Raw genomic sequence first — 19,857 nt, forward strand, 5'->3', positions numbered from 1 at the left:
GATCAGCTGTAATAACAGCTGTGATACAATGATATATTACTAACCCACAGCTCATCACTCGTTTCCCACACTGCTCTGGTTTGATCGTGGTTTGTTGTTCTTCAGTCGCTTCCTCAGTTCAGTAACTGTAGTGGGTTTCTTAGTCATTACTTTGTTCCCGATGATTTTCCAGAGATTCTCTATGGGGTAAACTTCTCTTCTGACACAATGGTTACTGTTCTCTAATTCTGATCACTGTTTTGTTTTCACAAAATAGAGGTTTTGGTTGAAGTGTCTTGGTTATTTAAAACCATGCTAGTGCAGCAGTGGCATATACAAAAGCAAAAACTAACATTACAAAATAAATCTCTAGTGTATGAGGACCATACCCTGATATCAAAGAGGCAACTTCAAAATTGGCATCCAACAGCCAGCGTTGCAAAGACCAAAATGTTGATATTTCAGTTGAATCTGTCTTGATACAGTATGTAGCCATCAAGTTTGATCACATCATACGTAGTTTTGATTTCCTTGAAACCTAGTGTTGATGTTCCTTCCACTGCACCTCTGCCGTAGTAACCACCAAGGTCGAAAACACCCGTTTGGTTCTTCGTGTGATGTCACATTACATTAAAATGACTTAACTTTGCTACTGCATCATCAACGCAGAGGACCTATTATTTCCATGTTAGATAACTTCTTCTATACAGTGAATACAGAAACTAAAAACAATGTACAGCAACAGACAGAATTTAGACACCATTACAAAATAAGCATTAAACAACAGGGAGCTGTTAATGGGACATTTATTTAAAAAAAAAAAAGTTGGGAGAATCGAGAAGGCATGAACGGAAAAATTCAGATGTCATTTACAGTTGAACTCAAAGATACTGTTAAACAGCAACAGTTATACACAACCATTTACACAACCTGTACAAATATTTTTTTCCCCGAAAATTTGCAATTTAAATTCAAAATAACTTAAATAGGCTTCTATGTAAAAGTGCAAATTCTTCTGCGTGGGCTGTCTGAGTGAGACCGTGGCGTGAAAGGGTGCTTTGTTGCGTTCACTGTTCACTATCGGGTGTTAACTTGTAAGGCATCGCAAGCACATTTCAACGCTCCGAACGTTTACTGACTCTACTGTCTTGAAGCACAGTCATGTATATGTAATGCTTTTAATGTACAACATCCACGCCGTTAGTATATGATTGTGTAATTATGATGCCTTACGTTGCATTTACTGAGCACACTTCTCTCATACGTCGATATTGTAATGACAATAAAATAGTCTCAACTTTTGTGATTTGGCAGAGAGCCCTTTCTCTATCGAGCGTGTCCAGCTCTGAATAAAACCACTAAAAACATGTCATTTCAGTGTTTGTAGTGTTCTTCGATTGAAAGTTTGGAAAGTCAGCATTACAGCATAGCGACAATACACTGCTACCTGTTTGGTAGTGTTCTAAATTAGCATTAAAATCACAGTTACCAGAGGCCATTCTGTACAGGATGAGCCCAGATGCGGTGCGGCAGTAGTAGTCCACAGGTTTCAGGCTTTGACAGTGAGACAGTGTGTGTGAGTGTGTTTGTAGAGGAGAGGGGTCGTGATTCTGCACAGTCACAGGGTATGAGACGACAAAGAGTGGCCAACTGTTAATGCTGATACTTTAAAGTCTCTACAAGCATCCTCCTGATTGGTGAGCAGGGGGAAAGAACTAACCCACGCACGCTATTGGGCCTTACATGCTTCTGTATTCACATGCAGCCCATGCAAAAAAAAAAAATTGTCATCACCACGGGTAGGAGAGTATTATACAGCATATCTGCTCATGAAACACTGGTCACCATGGGTTCTACTGGACAGGAGACTGGAAATGTGTTTGGTAAATAAAAGGTGTTGATGCATTCGCAATACAAAGGAGAAAATGATGAGCAACGAGTCTTTGTGTGTGTGTGTGTGTGTGTGTGTGTGTGCGCGCCGTAAAGTGACTACGACTTCTGTTCAGCTCCTGCAGCAGTCTGGGCTGCGCTCTCTGGTTTAAGGATCTGGTAGGTGATGAGGTACTCCGGGTAGGCCTGAAGGAAAAATACAGCACGACATTAGGCAACATTACACAACAGGTGTTTATAGGTCCAATAACATGTTCAGGTTCATTCTTGTACTTCGAGTTTCTAATAGTTTGTTTACATGCTTTAATGTTGAAAAACCCCCCACATTCTTCTTCTCTTCTCTGTTTTAGCATTCGTCTTTTTAAGCCACCCTCCTGAAAAAGCCGTGTCTACTCTGATTGGTCAGTGTTTATGGGTCTTGTACATCTGTCAAGACTCGTAGAAAGAGGCTGAGTCGACACCCCCTAAGAACTCTGAGCTTTGGGGTATGACACATGCGCATTAAAATCCGGTCTTCAATTGCAGAGGGGCTCAATAGGTGGGGTACTATCATAGAAAGAGTGAAAGAAACTGCCCAAGTGCATCCAAAGAGCAACTGACCGGAAACCAGCACGTTACCAGTTCCACTGGAACGCATGCCTCATACCCCAACTCACAGACGCGTACAGTATTTTTGGTGTCCTAGCCTCCTTCCATAGCCTTGATATCTGTGCTCTCGACATAGTCACCGTCATTGCAGCCGGGGAATGACTGTAACAGCACCGTAGCGGCACTTTCTACCTATATAAAGTATAGTTGTGACATCACTACCGTACAGAGGTCTTGACGGCTCGTTTAAAGACAGTTGTTGCACGCGGGCTGTGTTCACTTCTCTGTGAATTTTGATACTTTCACAATATTTATATAGTGCCTCCACCTGCTTTAAAATTAAAAGCATATCTCTTTACAATATGGGACCTTTAATGTGTTTTTGCTAATATAATGCGATGAAAAGGACGTAGGGAAAGAAGCTGCTGGTGTCTGTGCTTACCTGCTCTCCTCTGTAGATGACGTACTCAGCGTAGGCCAGGCCGTTAACGCTGGGCCGCCCGATCACTGAGTGGTGTCCCGGTGGGGCGTGGGCCATCTTCATGGCACTGAACTGTAGGAAGGACTTACCCAAGGTCACTCGGCAGAACAGCATCTGCCTGAAAGAGTAAATGAGAGGAGACAGGTCAGACACACGTGCCCTGCAAAGTAGCATCTAAAACCTTTACTTTAATAAAGAAGACATGGCTACAAAGAAGTTTTACAACCAAAACATTATTAGTGTTGTGGTTTGAAACTGCAGTTAAACTTTGATAGGCAAAGGTTCAAGTGAAAGTTACCTGTGGCACAGGTAGCAGGATCGGTCTTTGTGCGTCGGGCAGCCTGTGCCTCCACCAATGCCGTAGACGTACTGGTTGCTCTTTGAGGAGTTCTCTGCAAAGTAGATCCCTGCTCCAAACATCCCTCCTATGTAAGCGTGGCGCTCATCGAAGCCTTTGTGAATGATGGCGTTGATGAACGGGGACCCTGAAGGAAGACGTGGCGACAGTGGCAGAATGATATTAGATACAATAATTGAAATGCGATGCTTTACATACATTTACAGTACATGCCTGACAAATACAAAACTGAAGTGAGTAGTATTTGAAGAACTGAATTCAACAGAGACACAAACCAGTGTCTGATGCTGACACACAAAGCAAACAGTGTCTGTGGTTACCGTGAAACAACATCCGCTCATTGTGATGGTTGTGGTTCTCATCTGCAATCTCCTTCTGCCGGTGGGTGTAACGTTCCCTCAGCTTCTTATTTACCACCTTCTGAATCTGTGGGGCACAATATGACACACATCAAACAACATGCTGGGAGTCATGTCTGCAACAATTAAATGTTGACTCGCATCCATGAGGCCAGCTCGCCATCATCAGTTTTTATTGAAACTATCTACCAAAGGAATAGTCTCTATCAAAGCTGTTCAATGTTCTGTGGGTTATCTACCGACAGTACAGAGAGATTCCTGGTTCACACCTTGATGATGTTGTATCTGCTGAACACACCGCCAGCGTTGCCTCCGTCTCGGTGCTCTCTGATGGTGCTCTGCAACTAAGGGGCACACAGCAAACACACCAAGATTTTTTTAAACAGGCAAACTATAACTTGCCTCCAGGAAATGGTCTGCAAAGTTTCACTGTTACTTATCAATTATTTAAATAGGTATTTTTACTGTGGCATGTACAGCAGCTGCATAAAGAACCCTGCTTAAGTATACTATCTTATGATATTGCTATGGTGCAAATACTTAAAATGCCTTTAAGGGGGAGTTATATGCAAACCGCTGTACAAAAATACAATATTGTAGCTGAAAAAAATATTGACCATTGCGGTTAAAGACACCGTAAACGGAGACTGGGAACTGGACTCACCTCCTCCTCCACAGACTGGTACTCCTTGTCATCGGGGGCGAGGTCTATCAGGATGGTGCCCTGGTTGGCACAGTGGAAAGTCAGGTAGGGGTTACCACCTGAAAAACAAAAATACACTTAACCATTAGCTACTGGGTGTTAACTTGTAAGATATCACACTTCTCTTCCTACAGAGTGTCTCCTGACTTTCTTTTTGGGTTTAAAAAAAGTCTGATGTCGGTGACTACTCGTGGTAAAACAAACAAACTGTTGCAGAGCATGTTTGTAGTTGATTCTTCACAGAAAAACAAAGAATGCCTCCTTACCTTGCTGGCCGCCCAGCAGCCTCTCAACACCCTTGATGAGCTTGTGTCGGTGGCCATACGCATTAATTCCAATCTCCTTCAGCTCCTCGTGACCCATGTCAGCCAGCACATCCAGAGAGATCTGAAAAAAGGAAACAATAAAGCAGGTTGAGAAGTTTATACCAACTAATAAAACTTGTACTGTAAATACAAGACACTTTAACAAATAACCAGACCCAAAGTTAGTACGGATCTATTCTATTGTATTAACACATACATCAACATTATGTACCAATTCTCAGTGTTTGCCAATGAGTATTTTACTTTTGTGCGTGCTGAATTTGACCGTTTTTCTAAACCCACTGCATTCAAATGATGTTTTACTTTCTTCTGTGATTGACAGTCATTGAATACCAATGTGAAATAAATGGTTAAACTTGTGCAACGTATGTAAGCTCTGGCTTGAAATGTTTTTAGTATTTTTAAGATGGCTGACCTGCTCCCTCTCAAAGATGTCCCTCAGGTGCTCCAGCCCCAGGCTCTTCATGAACTGACTTATATTCATGTCCAGCATGGCCACTATGGAAAACAGGACATTGAGAGATGAATGAAAAATAATTCACTAATGTCAAACAGGGTTCATGCACATTTTTCTTGAAAATAAATTTCCATGTCCGGATTTTCTCTGTGTAAATTGACCGGTATTCAATAAACTTACTCTCTCCTTCCTTGCGGTCGGTGCCTGTGGCTCCGTCTGCCACTCCGGAGGACCCGGAGGCAGCGGACGCGGCCAGCTCAGTGAGCGGTCCGGCCAGGTTGTCTATGCTGCTGGCAGCTGACAGACAGGATGGTGTGGAGGCCGGGGAAATGACTGAGGCGCTGACCACTGTGGCCTGGGGCTTAAAGCAGCTGGGCAGGGCGTCCGGTGGCATGGCGTCCATCAGCAGGGCCCGGATATCATCAGCCTGCAAAAAGGGCGAAGTAAAATTAGCGTCCTATCTCATTCCATCTCAGATCAGTTTGGGGCCTCAGTAAAGAAAAACAAGTGGCAGTATGATGCTCATGGAACTAGAGAACTTTCAAGCAAAACGCAATTTTAAATGTTTGATGCGTTTTAATAAAAATCCACACCCTAACCCTCATCTAGGCCTGGAAAAATAATCCCTAAGCTGTCAGCGTGCGTCCGTTTGACAGAAGCTATTACCGTCGCCAGGTCCAGGGCAGTCTGGCCCTCTTGGTTCTTCATGGTGGGATCGGCTCCATGAGCCAGCAACAGCGCACAGAGCTGTGTGCGACCCTTCTGGGCTGCCTCATGGAGGGGTGTGAAAGCCCATTTGTCTGTGGCATTCACACACGTGTTGTACTTGATCAGAAGCGCTGCGATGTCCACGTGCTGAGAGGAATTAGTGAGGCATTAAGTTGAGTAAATACAACACAGAAACAATTTACAGTTATTGATAGCATTAACGGGAGCTGAAGGCACTAACACAATAAAAACATTTTGCTACTGTACATTATTTTCCTGCAGCATTACGTTTTTTCAGTGTGTATTTGATTAAGTAATGACTCTGTGTTTATGTTGTGGAGACTGACCCCATAAGAAGCAGCATTATGAAGAGGGATAAGGCCTCCTTTGTCCTGGGCGTTGACATCAGCTCCATGCTCCAGCAGATACTCTGCCACCTCAAGGTTGTTGTACCCAGCTGAGGAGCGAAGGGACAGGAATCAGATCAGCATTAAAGGATATGTTTTGTTTTCATTAATGTTGAAAGCTTTTCACTTTCACAAGAAAAAAAGATCATACATTTTTTCTACTTCCCTGTGAATACTACATCAGGAGTGTGTCAGTACCTGTCCTCAGTAAAAACCAGACACAACCAATGTCAAAGCAGCCAGTATTGCTTACCTGCGAGGTGGAGTGGTGTGGAGTTGCGCCCCTGTGTGTCTCTGCAGTTGATGTTCTCTGGGGAGCAGAGTTTTTGGACTCGGGCCAGGCAGCCCTTCTTGGCAGCGTCCAGCAGGGCGGCATCACCCCTCAGCAGGTCCTGGATGTCTGTGTCTCCATCTTTCACCATGTCCAGCGGCATGTTGCCGTCACGGTTCTTCTTGGATGGGTCGGCTCCGTGCTGAACAAAACATTTTTATAACAGATTATTATTCCATTTCAGAACAAGAACCAACACAGGACATAAATGAATGTAAGACGATGGCAGAAGGCAATAATGGACCCTCACTTTGAGCAGCAGTTTGCAGATCTCGTATTTTCCTTTGGCTGCAGCTTCGTGAAGTGGGGTGAATTTCCACAGGTCGGCCACATTGACTGAAGCTCCGTGTCTGACCAGCAGCTCAGCTACTTCATAGTGGCCGTAGGAGCACGCGTTGTGGAGGGGAACCAGACCGCTGGAGGAGGAAAAACAAAAGTGAAAATCTTCACACCAGAAGGCTGATGTGTTACCTTCTCGAAACTTTGGATTTTTGACTGCTGCAAAATAAATTCTTAACATTATAAAAATGCAGGAATGCCTCATCGCAGTACTGACTGGCTTTGCAGAAAAATAAAAATAGTTGTTTGCTCTAAAAACATAATTGATTCATTAATTCGATTCCTTGTATAACCTCCAGATGGGTAAGATGGCAGAACTCACCCCTTGTCTTTGGCATGGACATCAGCTCCATGGTGTAGCAGGTATTCAACGACAGCCACTCGGTTGTAACCTGCTGCAAAGTGGAGAGGAGTGGAGTGGCGGCCCTCCAAGTCCCGGCAGTTTACATTCTGAGGGGTGCAAAGTTGCTGCCGTACACAGAGAATATGACAATTAGCAACTCAACTGAGTGGTATAACAGTTTTACAAGACAATTAAAATTGGGCATTCACAGTACGCTTATGAGTGTGACATTCAAACAAAAACATAAAAAACAGCCCCTGTGAAAGTAGTTTTGCTGCCACAATTTACAACTGATAATCGTCAGTGAACTTACCTGCACTGTGTCCAGATCCCCTGCTTTGGCCGCCTCAAGAAACCTGTAGTCCACATCAGAGTTACGAGTGGGGACATTTTCTGGGGGAAAGAAAGAAAGACGTTCAAAGCAAAGCAAAAAGCTCACTGTCGAACAGAACTTCCATCCATCATATTAAGTACAATGATCAGGGTTTAACTCTGGTAGATCGCTCTAAAGACACGTTTTAAAAACAGCATCCCATTCACTAATGTGAACACTGAAAGAGATTTTAATACTTGTATACTTCAGACTACAAAATGGGCTTTATCTTGGGTGAAGAAATGCAATATTGTTGGAGTGCAACTTTAAAAATAACAGTCAGAAGCACGGTGAGTGTAATTACCGTTAAGAATCTGTTGTACAGCCTCATTACCCATCTGAGCGGCGGTGAAACCCTGCAGAGACACGATGGAGGGGTCGGCCCCATAGCTCAGCAGCAGCTTGCAGGTCTGGATGTGACCAGCCAGCGCGGCTCTATGAAGGGCTGTCTGACCCAGTGTGTCCACAGCGTTAACCTGGAGCCAGAGGAGGTGATGACAAATTTCAACGACGCACTTTTAATCCTAAACCCACATTACATGATCTAATACAATTTGACACCTGGCAGAACAGAATGGAAATGTTAAAAGACAACAAACAAACCTTGGCTCCATGTTTCTGCAGCACCTCCAGGATATCGTTATGAGCTCTCTCAGCAGCAACATGCAGCGGAGTCATGAAGCTAGAAGACACAACGGACAGGAAGTTATCACCTTTTTTCTTTCTTTTTTGACACTGTTTATTTCCTTCTCTGCACTTAATGTGCTTCAACATGCATCTAACTAGCTCCCTCTCTCTCTCTCTGCTATTTTCCAAGTTTTCACTGATTTTAGTTTTTGAATTATAGTTATAGTAGTAGAATATTCATTTTCATTAGCCATGTAAACAGTTTGGTAGGAATATTTTCTTTCTCTGAATAAAAGGCAAACACTTGAATATTTTTGTGCATGTAAAAGTGGTCAATGTAAAAGCTTAATGCTGTGAACTCACTCTTTGTTCTTCTCGTTGATGTTGGCACCTTTACGCAGCAACAACTCAGTCACCTGCTTCCTCTTGGGGTGGGGGGAAGCCACAGCACAGTGCTACAACACACAACATCAAAGAGATCTTATCAGCGGAGGACAAATGTTTTGAGTGAATTTGAGTTTTCTAAACCTATAGCTAATCACATACAACTAACTCTGGCTATATATCATTTATGATCTTGAGCACCACTTGTAGTAGGGCTTGGTTCCTACCAGAGCAGTCTCGTTGGTCTGAGGATGTTTGAAGCTGATGATCTCCAGAGCCAGAGTCTTCTTCACTTTGGCCATGTCTGCCTCCCGGGCTGCCTGCAGCAGCGAGTGACCTTTGAACTCATCTGCACAAAACAAAAGTGTAAAATGACATTTTTTATTTTTGAACAGCCAACAGCTGTTGCTTATGCACTTAACCTATAATGTATATTGTGTCAGAGTGAGTGAAAGAGTACAACAGATTTTTTTCCAATCATCATTGTGTGTTAGGAGTCTGCTGTGGGACAGAGAGAGAACTCACAGGTGAGCCTTTCTTTAAGCTCTGGAGTGGGGGCCATGTCCACAGCGCTTTTGCTGTGACAGTTCAGCAGAGTGGGGTCGGCCCCGTGGCTCAGCAGCAAGGAACACACCTCCACTCGGTTCTTGGACGCTGCCTCGTGAAGAGGAGTGAATTGCCACAAGTCCATGGCGTTCACACAGGCTCCGTGCTGCACAGAGAACAGAATGTGAAGATTGTTGTCTTCCCAGATCTCAGTATCTGACATTATGACATCTAAAATTTGATGAAAATGAATATAGCCTGATACGTTTTTTTTTAGCGAGACAAAGGTGCAAGTTTGAAAGTAAAAATTTTTGTGGGTCTTACTTTAAGCAGGAGCTCTGTGACTTCAAAGTGACCGTAGGAGCAGGCGTTGTGAAGCGGAACCAGGCCACTGAAGGGACAAGACACACAGGTGAGTGTCATAAATTATGTCTGACTGACAAAGTAAGGTTTTGTTGTTTTTTCTGAAAAGCGCCTCACCCTTTGTCCTTGGCGTGAACATCGGCTCCATGCTGGAGAAGGAGCTGGACGATACGGACCCGGTTGTAGCCAGCAGCCAGGTGGAGGGGCGTCGACTGTAAGAGAGGACGGCTTGTTAGCACGCGTAGCTGGCTTGCTTGCTTGGTGCAGTGTGTGCTGCCTTCGATGGCCACAGGAGCAAGCGGCTGATTAGGGCCAGAAGCATGGTGCTACGGCAGGCTATGCTCGGTGAGTTGCAGATGAATTGCTGATATTATGATGCAAGGTCAATGGAGTTTGTGGGGAACTTCCAGCGACAAAATACATTTTCTGTCAATATTGGGTCTGACCTGAGTGAGTGATAACAAGCAACTTCAACGTCATTACTCATCTACCTCGACTGTCATTTGACAATGTCAGCAAAATAAAAGCATCTTCCTGGGTTGTAGAGGTTTAAAGAGGATAGTTGTGATTCTTTGAAGTGGGGTTGTATTGGGTTCATATCCATAGTCCGTGTATAACTTAGATGGATGACGGCACGCTCCCAGTTTAGAGACGCAAACAGGAGGACAGGCATGGACGCTTAGCAACGGCCTGCAGTGGATTGGGCAGCAGCTAAATGTTTTTAGAATATTTTCCCAGCTTTACTTTGCTGTCAGACAGCCCTGTTTTAGTTTACGTGGGGGGAACTGAAGCTGTTCTATGCTCTCATCAAAGCCACCAGACTCCATTGGGGAAAAAAACGGTAATTTTACCACACAGAGCACGGAAGATGCTAGTCTATAGTTGCTTTGATCTGTTTGTTAGTTTTGTAAGTTCCTAACCCTTTAAAATACCAAAGTCACACAATAACACAAACAACCTGTGCCCTGTGAGGTAAAATTACTGTTTTCATCAACGGAGACTGCTGGCTTTGACAAGAGCATAGATCAGATTTAATTTTCCCTGTGTAAACTTAAACAGGGCTGTCTGCTGGTATGGCAACATAGTGCACACTTAAACTGATAGTGATTTTTAGGTGGCTAAAATACGTTTAGCTGCCCCCCTCCACAGCAGACTATTTCTTAGTGCTGGTCCTCCTGCCGGCTCCACCAGTCTGGGGGTGTTATGACCACCATCTACTGCAGCTAATACACTCCGGATAAGTACATCAAACAACTCCACGTCAAAAAATATAAAAAATTGGAACTATCCCTGTTAAAAATTGCATTTAATGTGGTTAGATGACAAGAAAGAACTGCTAGTGAAACGGTTAGACTATTACATTCAAAATGACTGCATAGCAATTACGGTTGGGTGTGATAGCCGGTTCCTGGATTTGTGAAGATGTTTCATTTTACCATTAAGAATACAGGGGATCCAGGTTTTCATTTACCCAAATAGACAAACATGATGTGCCTAACAAAATAGTACTTCTTCGAATGTTTATCTTTGAGTCTTGGTTCCTACATATTCAATTATTCATACGTGTTTTTACTTAAAAAAGCTGAACCTGCAGAAAATGAAGAGAAGTGAATTCAATAGTGGAATCAAATGTGATCAAATGCTATCGAACCCCAACCGTAATAGGATGCAAGGAAGCTACAGTAAGCAGGCTGAGTGTTTGAGAAAGCATCTTTGCAAAGCTTTTAAGAGGATCAAGTCAAATAGATTTGTTTTTTCTCAGCCAAGGAAAATAAAAGTTAGTCTAAGCAAAGCAAACTGGAATTTGTAGTGTGCATAAACGTAGCTCAGGTCAAGCTTACAATCAAAAAGGAGGGACGTCATTCATTTCCATTTCCATGCAGTGATATTAATATGAATCCCACAACTGTTAGATCTCAAGCCACAGTGATAAAAAATCAGATGGACGAGAGTCGAATCATGGAGGCATCATTCAGTGTGGGATGACACGAGCAATCAAAAGTCATTACCATGGAGGGAGCATAGCACTAGAATGAAAAATGTGGTCCATTCATTACCGCATACCGACTGTTTCGACGGGGAACATGAAGTAGACACAGATTTCACAGACACATATTCAAGATTCGTGTGACAAAATACAGAGGGGCAGGCCTTCAGGCATGCATGAGTGATCGTCAAAAATAAATGAATGAATCAGACAAAAGCCCAAATCAGATACTGGCTGAAGAGCAAGTGATTGAAAGTTGGAGAAGTGTGGGTGAGTGTGCAAGGAGAGGACAGACGCCGAAGAAAGCAGGCAGTGGACATTTTGAGCTCCTCTCCAAATCCAAAAAGATGAGTCGTCACCATGACACACGCACGCACACACACACATACATACATACACACATACGCACACACCCACAATGTGCAATTACAAGTGACAGCCAGCTTATATTGGTCAAATAAAAACAATGGATTAAAAAGGAATAAAATAAATATCACAACAGTGCATCAATCAAGTGGCCGTTATCAAGGTCAACTTACCAGCATTTTTTGGGATGTTGACTGATCGACAAATGTTGCCAGAGTCACACGGAAAACAAAACGAAACAAAAATTACAAATTTAACAAAATTACTTTTCACAGAAATTCTTTTCTTTCTTCTTAAGTCAGTAAAACACAAGCCCTAGGTAGGAATCACTGGTCGGTCCGTCAAACACGCTCTGAGGATAAATGTGGAACAAGGCCAGAGAGGGTAAATGGCCGAAGGGTGAGTTTGACTTCTCCTCCTCCGTTGTCCCCCGTGGCTTTGTGAAAAGGCAAGGACTGGTTAATGGTGCCCGCAGACCACATCTACACTGGCATACTGGCTCCAATCATGCAAGCTCTAAATATACTACAAAGAGTCATACTCTAGCTGCTGTTAAAGAAAATACATGGAAAAAATGGTTAGGAGTGAATGAAATAGGCAAGTGCTGATATACTGTTAGCGACTGGGAATCTTATTATAGCATATTGGTGTTGGTGAATATGCTTTTTGTGAGTCATTTACAAAAACACAACAGTAGTTTTCCCCCAGATACGACAGGAATGGACTTCTCAAAAAAAGAAAAGGGATAAATGACAGACAAAAACAGAGGGAGTAAATACATCAGTGACATACACGGCGTTCTCTACCATTATCCTTCTAGTCCACTTCCCCACAGAGAGGAAACAAGACAAAACACAAAATGAATCCCTTAAATACCGTATCATGACTTAAACAATGCTTGCATTGTAAGCAAGTTACAACAACGTGGATTGGGAAGATTCAGAAGAGACACTAGAGAAATAAACCTGCATAGACTCCAAGTAAGCTAACAACTAGCTTTACTCCAGCACCCGGCATGGAAGAATTATCATGGGCGAGAAGAGGAAATATTGCCGTCATGACACATGGTCCAAACAAAAATACTAAAATGTAAATGAATGGATTTTGTCTTGCAGCAAATGCATACAAAATCAGCGAACCTAACTAACTGGATCTGAATGTTGTGCGTGATTTTAAATGGTGAAAAAATGTCAAAACGACACAAAAACCAGAACTGAAAAATTGAAAAGCTGAACCTAGAGTATTAATGAGGTTGATAAAGTCAAAGTCGATATGTTATAACAGAAGCAGGTAGATTTCAAGGACGGATGAGAGTCACACATGCATAATTAGAGAGAGAAAAACATAGACAATATGCATGTTGCTCATTCCCGTTAACACCCACCCACATGGCTAATCCAGCCATAATCAGACTGGTCGTTCGCTCTTTCTCACGAACAGTACAGTAAAATACAGTACCATTTGTGTAAATTGGCAGATATCTGTCTGGTGTGATATGGTGCGGTACAAGGGGCTCATTTACCTTGCGACCGTCGCTGGCATGGCAGTTGACGTTTAATGGAGTCAGCAGCGCCATCAGCTTTTCTTCATTTCCACTCCTGTAATTGCAAAGTTGACATGTGGTGTCATTAAAGAACTCCCAATCAAAATATGATTTCCTGTTCATTTAAAGGAGATTCCTCAATGTAAAATTAATTCTGCTGGTTTTAACAGATAAGATAAGTAAGCAATACTGGATGAAACCAAGTACTACTTTTTAAATTGGTCAGATTTAAGAGTAGTGCATCATGAGTATAATGCAGGTGCGCACTCTGATGAGCACAAAACTACGTAGCTTATTTCCAAAAGGGAAATATGTGCAGTGACCAGTCACACTGATACTCACCTTGCTGCTTCCAGAAGCTCATCCTTCTTGTATTCACCTGGATGAAAATAAACATTCAGATTAACAGCAGGCATGCAAAACACTTTCCATAAAAATGTAAGTATGTAACTTTCTGTGCTATGTAGCTATTGCTGCTTATGTGTGTTTGGTAAATGGTTATATTCTGTAGTCTGTGGCAATCAGTTCATGTTAAACAGGGGTGTCAAACTGATCCAGTAAAGGGCCGCTGTGGCTGCAGGTTTTCAGCCCTTTCAGACTTAGTCCATCACCTGAACTGCCTTCACAGTTGACTTGTTGGGACCAGGTGTGTTCTTGCTTGGTTGAACTGAAAATCTGCAGCCACAGTGGCCCTTTACTGGATCAGTTTGACACATGTGTGTTAAGAGGACTACCAAAACTAAGTTTACCAAATTTTACACTGAGTTCAAATGGAAAAGTTGGGGTGTCGATAAAGTTAAGATGCAATAAAGGTTGTTGACAAAGCTCACTGCTGCATTAACGTGCCTCTGGTCCATCAAGATACCAATAAACCAAAGGAGGAGTAGGGGGCCAGGTAACATACATGGTGGTCATGCTTATCTTACAATGTTATCCCAAAATGACTGGTTTGATGCAATGATGCTTCACTGATCTAAGGACAAATCACGTATACCTTCTAATCCAGTCTATGATGTCGTTAAATTTTGACCCCTGGTTACGTTTAATAATGATCATCTGCAACACTTTCTTAGTGCTGTATTCATCACTTGGTGTAAAGGTGAGGGTTAAATATCTAAAGTAGAAATGTGAGAAATAAGCAGCTGAGAGGGGCTGACCTGTGAGAACAGCCTTGGCTGAAGGGTCGGCCAGATCCAAAGCAGACTTTCCATCAGTGTTGCGGATGTTTGGATCAGCTCCGTGTTGAAGTAACACTGAGTGAGAGAGGAGCAGATAAAGACAAAACTTTAATTTTCTCCTTAAAGCATTCCCATAGTACCCAGTACGCTAAAATAATGGTAATGGCAAAGAGTTTGGTAGACGTCACAAACCTGTCAAGCTTTTCAACTTATGACACATAAAGCATCGCAGGTCTGCCTGTGTTAGAGCATAATGGACAGGGATCCTTACCAATGCACACATCTATCTTTCCCTTGATTGCAGCCTCGTGTAACGGAGTGTAGTTCCAGTTATCTCTGGCGTTGGGGTCCGCACCCTGACACAAGAGGAGGCTGACAACTTCTGCATGGCCGAAAGAGCAGGCATTGTGCAGGGGGATAAGTCCTCCATCATCCCTGGCGTGAACATTGGCCCCCGTCTGTAAGAGGTGCTCCACCACATCTTTTCTGCCAAAACCTGAAAGAGGATTAAAATGCATTTCAACTGAGATTTCAGTCAATATTGGGAAAGTTGTGGTGCACACACACATTAATAATTACTTCAAAATAATCATAAAACATCCAGGGATGCACAATAATATTGGCAAGCAATCGACATCGAATGATATTGACTTTAAAACGAACTATCCATGTAACTAACCATAACTAACAACATTATAATAAAGTGATAAACTGCTGCTTTAAATCAGATTTAACGCCTGGCAGCTCGAGGATCACGTGCACAGAGTGACATGAGCTGTCACCTATGTCAAAAAAGCAATTGTCATTACTAAATATGGCATGTTTTATATAACGCAAGTTCAAGTATTTATCTGATTTTGAACAGGGATTGAATGTTAATCATTTTAACCTTTGTATTTTATGTCTGCATTTACCAGTGGACCATCAACATAAGAGAAGAGACTTGATCCCTGCAATTAGGCGTGGGGGGGGGGGAAATATAAGTATATATTTATATATCGGCAACGATATCGGTTAAATGGGTTGTAAAACATCTGCATATCCACAAAAAAATCCACTATCGTGCATTCCTAAAAACATCCCATCGAAAATAAAAAGATAATCGTTAAGTTATGGGATATGATCCATATTGATACATGTGCACATAACTCTTAACCATGATTTACATGAGAGCAGAGTTATTACATTATTTGTAAGTACTGTATATAGATATTATTATTCCTATAAATAGAGCAACGTGCTGTTTGCTCATGGAGGAATTGTTATTGTGTGTGTAAATCATGAATAAGTCAAAATGTGGTCTACAGATGCTTTTGTTATGATTTGGCACTTTAATAAAACTGAATTGAATTAATTTGTTCAGTGCATTGCTTTGTAATAATGTGCATGACATTTATAAACACCATTAAACGGTGTAGTTAAGTGAAAACAGGTGTTTTTGGTCATGTCTGAGGGACAGGCTGCGTTATAGAGAAGCTGTTTGATCATCAAAGAGCGTCACATTAGCCTGTTAGCACCACTGGCTATAAATACATATAAAGACGTAATAGCTGCATTTAATTTGCACGTTATCAGAAGGACAACCCGCTAAAAAATACAGTTAACCGTAAACACGTCGACCCAAACACAACATTAGCTGTCTAGCTGTCTCCGTGTGTTATCTAATGCACAACAACACGCAGCTGCATCGTTAGCTTTAGCTCATCGTACCCGCAGCGAAGTGAAGCGGGGTAGATTTCCGTCCAGCCATGTCCTTCGCGTTTACATTCACCGCATCCACCAGCCTCTTCACCCGGGACACGTCCCCGTTACGACAGGCCTCGAACAACTCCCTGAACGCGCCGCCGATGCCGCTGCTGCCGTCCGCGGGACTTGCGGCTCCGGACCCGGGGCTGGAGACGCTGCTGCTGCCTCCGCCGCCGCCAGAGGTGGTCGTGGTGAAGCTCGCACTGCTCGCTAGGACCGGGGTGGAGAGGTCCGGGGAGGCCAGAGCCGCCTCGATGCCTCCGCTGCATTCCCTCTCGATCTCCGGGGGTGGGACGGTGGAGGTGAGCTGAGCCATCGGCGGAGAGGCCGGGGGAGCGCCCGAAAGAGAGCTGTTTCTCGGCGGAGACTGTAATGTGCTTTGCTGTTGTTGCTGCTGCGAGGAGCGACGAGGAACCGCCATTACAGCAGCTCTCCGGCGACAATACGAGCAGCTCCTCCTTTCCGGTGAAAGCGGCCGCGTTTCCGGTCAGCTGTTTACTCTCAGTGAAGGCTGTGCACAAACCCTCCATCTCCCTTATGAGTTATTTACAGATGGATATCATTAAGACCTACTAGGCCATAAGGTGAGATAGGAAAAAGTGGCTAGAAAGTGATTTGTACCCACGTCTGGGCACTTTTTATTATTCTTTTTTTGCATTTTTACTTAAATACCTCTGTGGAAATTGGGTTAAAGGTTAAAAGTTCTCCTCAAAATATCCTGCAATTTTTTTTTAAAGAGCCATAAATGTAAAAAAATTGTAAATTGGAAAAAAAACAAACAGAAAATCTTATTCTGCTGGTTTTGGTTGTTAATTTCCCTCATTTTGGAAACAAAATCATTCTCACAAACTGACATTTATGTACATTTATACATATACCCAGAGGCGGATTAATGCACAGGCTGGGCTAGGGGCCCCAGGTGTGCAGGAGACCCGCATTGGCAAGACTTTTTAATTTTTTTTTTAATTTACATCACTGGGAAAAAAATGTGGGGCCCTTAGAAACAAAACATTTGCTGACTGGATAGATATGGGACACATTTACCCAATCAGCTGTGCGTTCATAAGGTCAGTTTTGTTGTCAAGTGATATTTCACTCACTGTTACTACACAGAATAGCTGCAAAATGTCCGAAAGGGAATGTGATAGCGGAGCACAAAAAAGAAAAACACAACGATTGGAAGAACAACAGGACCAAGATCTACTAAAGAAAATTCCTAAATTGACAGATTTTTTTAAAGCTTTGGACTCTTTTTCTGTTCTAGCAGTTTTTTTTTAAATAAAGCATAATTAATAATGTGGGGGGGCCCAAACAAACAGTAGCCCAGGGGCTCCAGACCACCTTAATCCGCCATATACCTTACATCCGAGAAAAGTATTTGTGCATATGTAGACTTAAAATTGAATTTAGACCATGAAATATACAAAAAAAGTGTGGAAAAAGTAAATAGCAACCAGTATTATTGAACATGCACATGGTAAATTTTGCTGAACAATGATGTCAGTATACATGCGAGGTCAGCTAGTGTGTAATAAAGTAAAAATTAAAATAAAGAACATTTGGCCCAAAATGGCTGACGTCAATCAAAATATGGAATAATGCCAAAAAAATGGACAATGCACCAAAAGAGGCATTACAGGTCAGAATCTTTACACAATACGGTATAAAACAATATTAAACCAGTGTATTAAATTCACTGCATGTCTCAAGTATTTTTTTTATTCAAAGTAATATTTCAAGAACACTGGAATGCAACAGACAACATTTTCTATTGATACTGAGAAATTCCCCTGTCATAATTTAGACAACATAATACTGAACAGCCAGTTGGTGGCAGTGTGAGACACTTTTGGACCCAAATATTTCACTTCCATTGAAAGGAATAACAGAAATGTATTTGCATTGTTAAGGCTGTATGGCAGTTGACAGATGTATTTGGTTATTTTAATGAAATGAGCAATTGTTTGTTGCAATATATTTATACATTTTCATTCTCTTGTAAAAAGTATTTTTATACACCACCCATATCTTTTAATATTTATTCCGATGGTGACAATTTACTTAATTGTTGGACACACCCTATTTATCTGCAGCTCTCCTGGTTACTTTGCAAGATGTCAGCTGCTCTAAGGTGACTGAAACCCTGAGACAGCAGGTTAGAAGGTCAAATGGATGACCCTCTCAGTCATCAGAGAGGGGTTGGGCGTTCAGTCTGATTTCAAGAATATTGTAACAAGGACACCGATTCATTAAATCCCTCAAAAAGGCCGGTCGTTCATGTAAAACAAGTGCACGAGGGGCCTGGGTTATGAGAAGACTCTCAATGGGGAATCAGTTCAACACTGCAACTGGAGTTGCTCGCCAGTTCATTGCTGAACAGGGCAAGGATCTGTCTCAGCAGTGTCTCGCCGAGGCTAGACTTTCCTTTGCTGAGGAGCATGTTGTGTGGACAGAGGAGAGCTGGTCCAGAGTTCACTTCAGTGATGAGAGTATGTTCAATTTATTTGTGTCTGATGGAAAACATTATGTTCGTCATAGGACTGGGGAAAGACTGAACCCAAAGTGTGTAAAGAAGTCAGTTAAATTTGGAGGAGGAAGTGTCATGGTTTGGGGGATGTTTTCTGCAGCAGGAGTTGGGCCTCTTGTACAGTTACATGGCAGGGTGAATGCAAATGTTTGTGTGAACCTCCTTTGGCAACATTCAATACCTCCACAGCAATTGTCCCCCAATCAGTCTGCAATTTTCATACAAGACAACGCCCCCTGGCAATGCAAAACAGGTTAAGCAGTTCCTTGAAGCATTATAACAATGAAATGACCAGCGCAGTGTCCAGATCTAAACCCCATAGAGAATCTCTGGAAAATCCTTGGTAACAAAGTAATGTCTAAGAAACACACTACAGTTACTGAACTGTGGAAGAGACCTAAGAAGAATGGACCAAGATCAAACCAGAGCAGTGTGAGGAACTAGTGATGTCCTGTGGGCGCAGATGTGCTGAAGTCATTCAAAGCTGTGGCTTCTATACTTCCTGTTCATTTTTAAATCCTATAGAAGAAAACATTGTTTAAATCTTCACTTCTGACACAATGGTTACTGTTCTAATTTCAATCACTGTTTTTTTCACAAACTAAATGTTTTTGTTGAAGTCCCTGGTTATTTAAAAAAAAAAAAAAACATACTAGTACAGCAGTGGTATAGCCACAGCTCTATCCAACCAAAGCAGAAATGTGTATGTATAGATTTATGAAATATCTCCAATGTCAAAATTGCAGTCCATGTGTCCCGATAACACAATGTCTTGAATTTGAAAAAGAAACACCACCACGTGATTATGATGAACATTAAGTGTCTGAAGAAAAGAAAAAGACACACACACACACACACACGCACGCACGCACGCACGCACGCACACACTCACGCACGCACGCACACACACACTTTTAGAACTACAGAATTGTAAATAAAAATCTGCTA

At 42.4% G+C, this 19,857-nt stretch overlaps 1 protein-coding gene across 2 annotated transcripts; it reads right to left on the reverse strand.

The window, feature by feature from the left end:
- Positions 1-785: 785 nt before the first annotated feature.
- LOC310946107 (poly [ADP-ribose] polymerase tankyrase-1-like) lies at positions 786-16,827 on the reverse strand. Of its 2 annotated transcripts, XM_083912424.1 has the most exons (28): positions 16,347-16,827; positions 14,908-15,132; positions 14,616-14,711; positions 13,801-13,837; positions 13,438-13,513; positions 12,089-12,109; positions 9,680-9,774; positions 9,524-9,590; positions 9,179-9,365; positions 8,881-9,002; positions 8,633-8,724; positions 8,246-8,324; positions 7,947-8,118; positions 7,583-7,662; positions 7,249-7,394; positions 6,838-7,003; positions 6,510-6,729; positions 6,197-6,306; positions 5,808-5,996; positions 5,322-5,568; positions 5,100-5,182; positions 4,625-4,745; positions 4,320-4,417; positions 3,925-3,999; positions 3,617-3,722; positions 3,237-3,423; positions 2,900-3,056; positions 786-2,055 (listed from the first exon to the last, which is right to left on the reverse strand). In XM_083912424.1, the coding sequence occupies exons 1-28, from the start codon at positions 16,801-16,803 to the stop codon at positions 1,969-1,971; spliced, it is 3,798 nt and encodes a 1,265-aa protein (XP_083768550.1). In that variant the 5' UTR covers positions 16,804-16,827; the 3' UTR covers positions 786-1,968. The 2 variants fall into 2 exon arrangements, with proteins under 2 accessions (XP_083768550.1, XP_083768551.1); XM_083912425.1 differs by lacking the exon at positions 12,089-12,109.
- Between the last annotated feature and the right edge of the window lie 3,030 nt (positions 16,828-19,857).

The sequence above is a fragment of the Echiichthys vipera genome (genome assembly GCF_963691815.1).
Source record: "Echiichthys vipera genome assembly, chromosome: 4".
Classification (NCBI taxonomy): Eukaryota; Metazoa; Chordata; class Actinopteri; order Perciformes; family Trachinidae; genus Echiichthys; species Echiichthys vipera.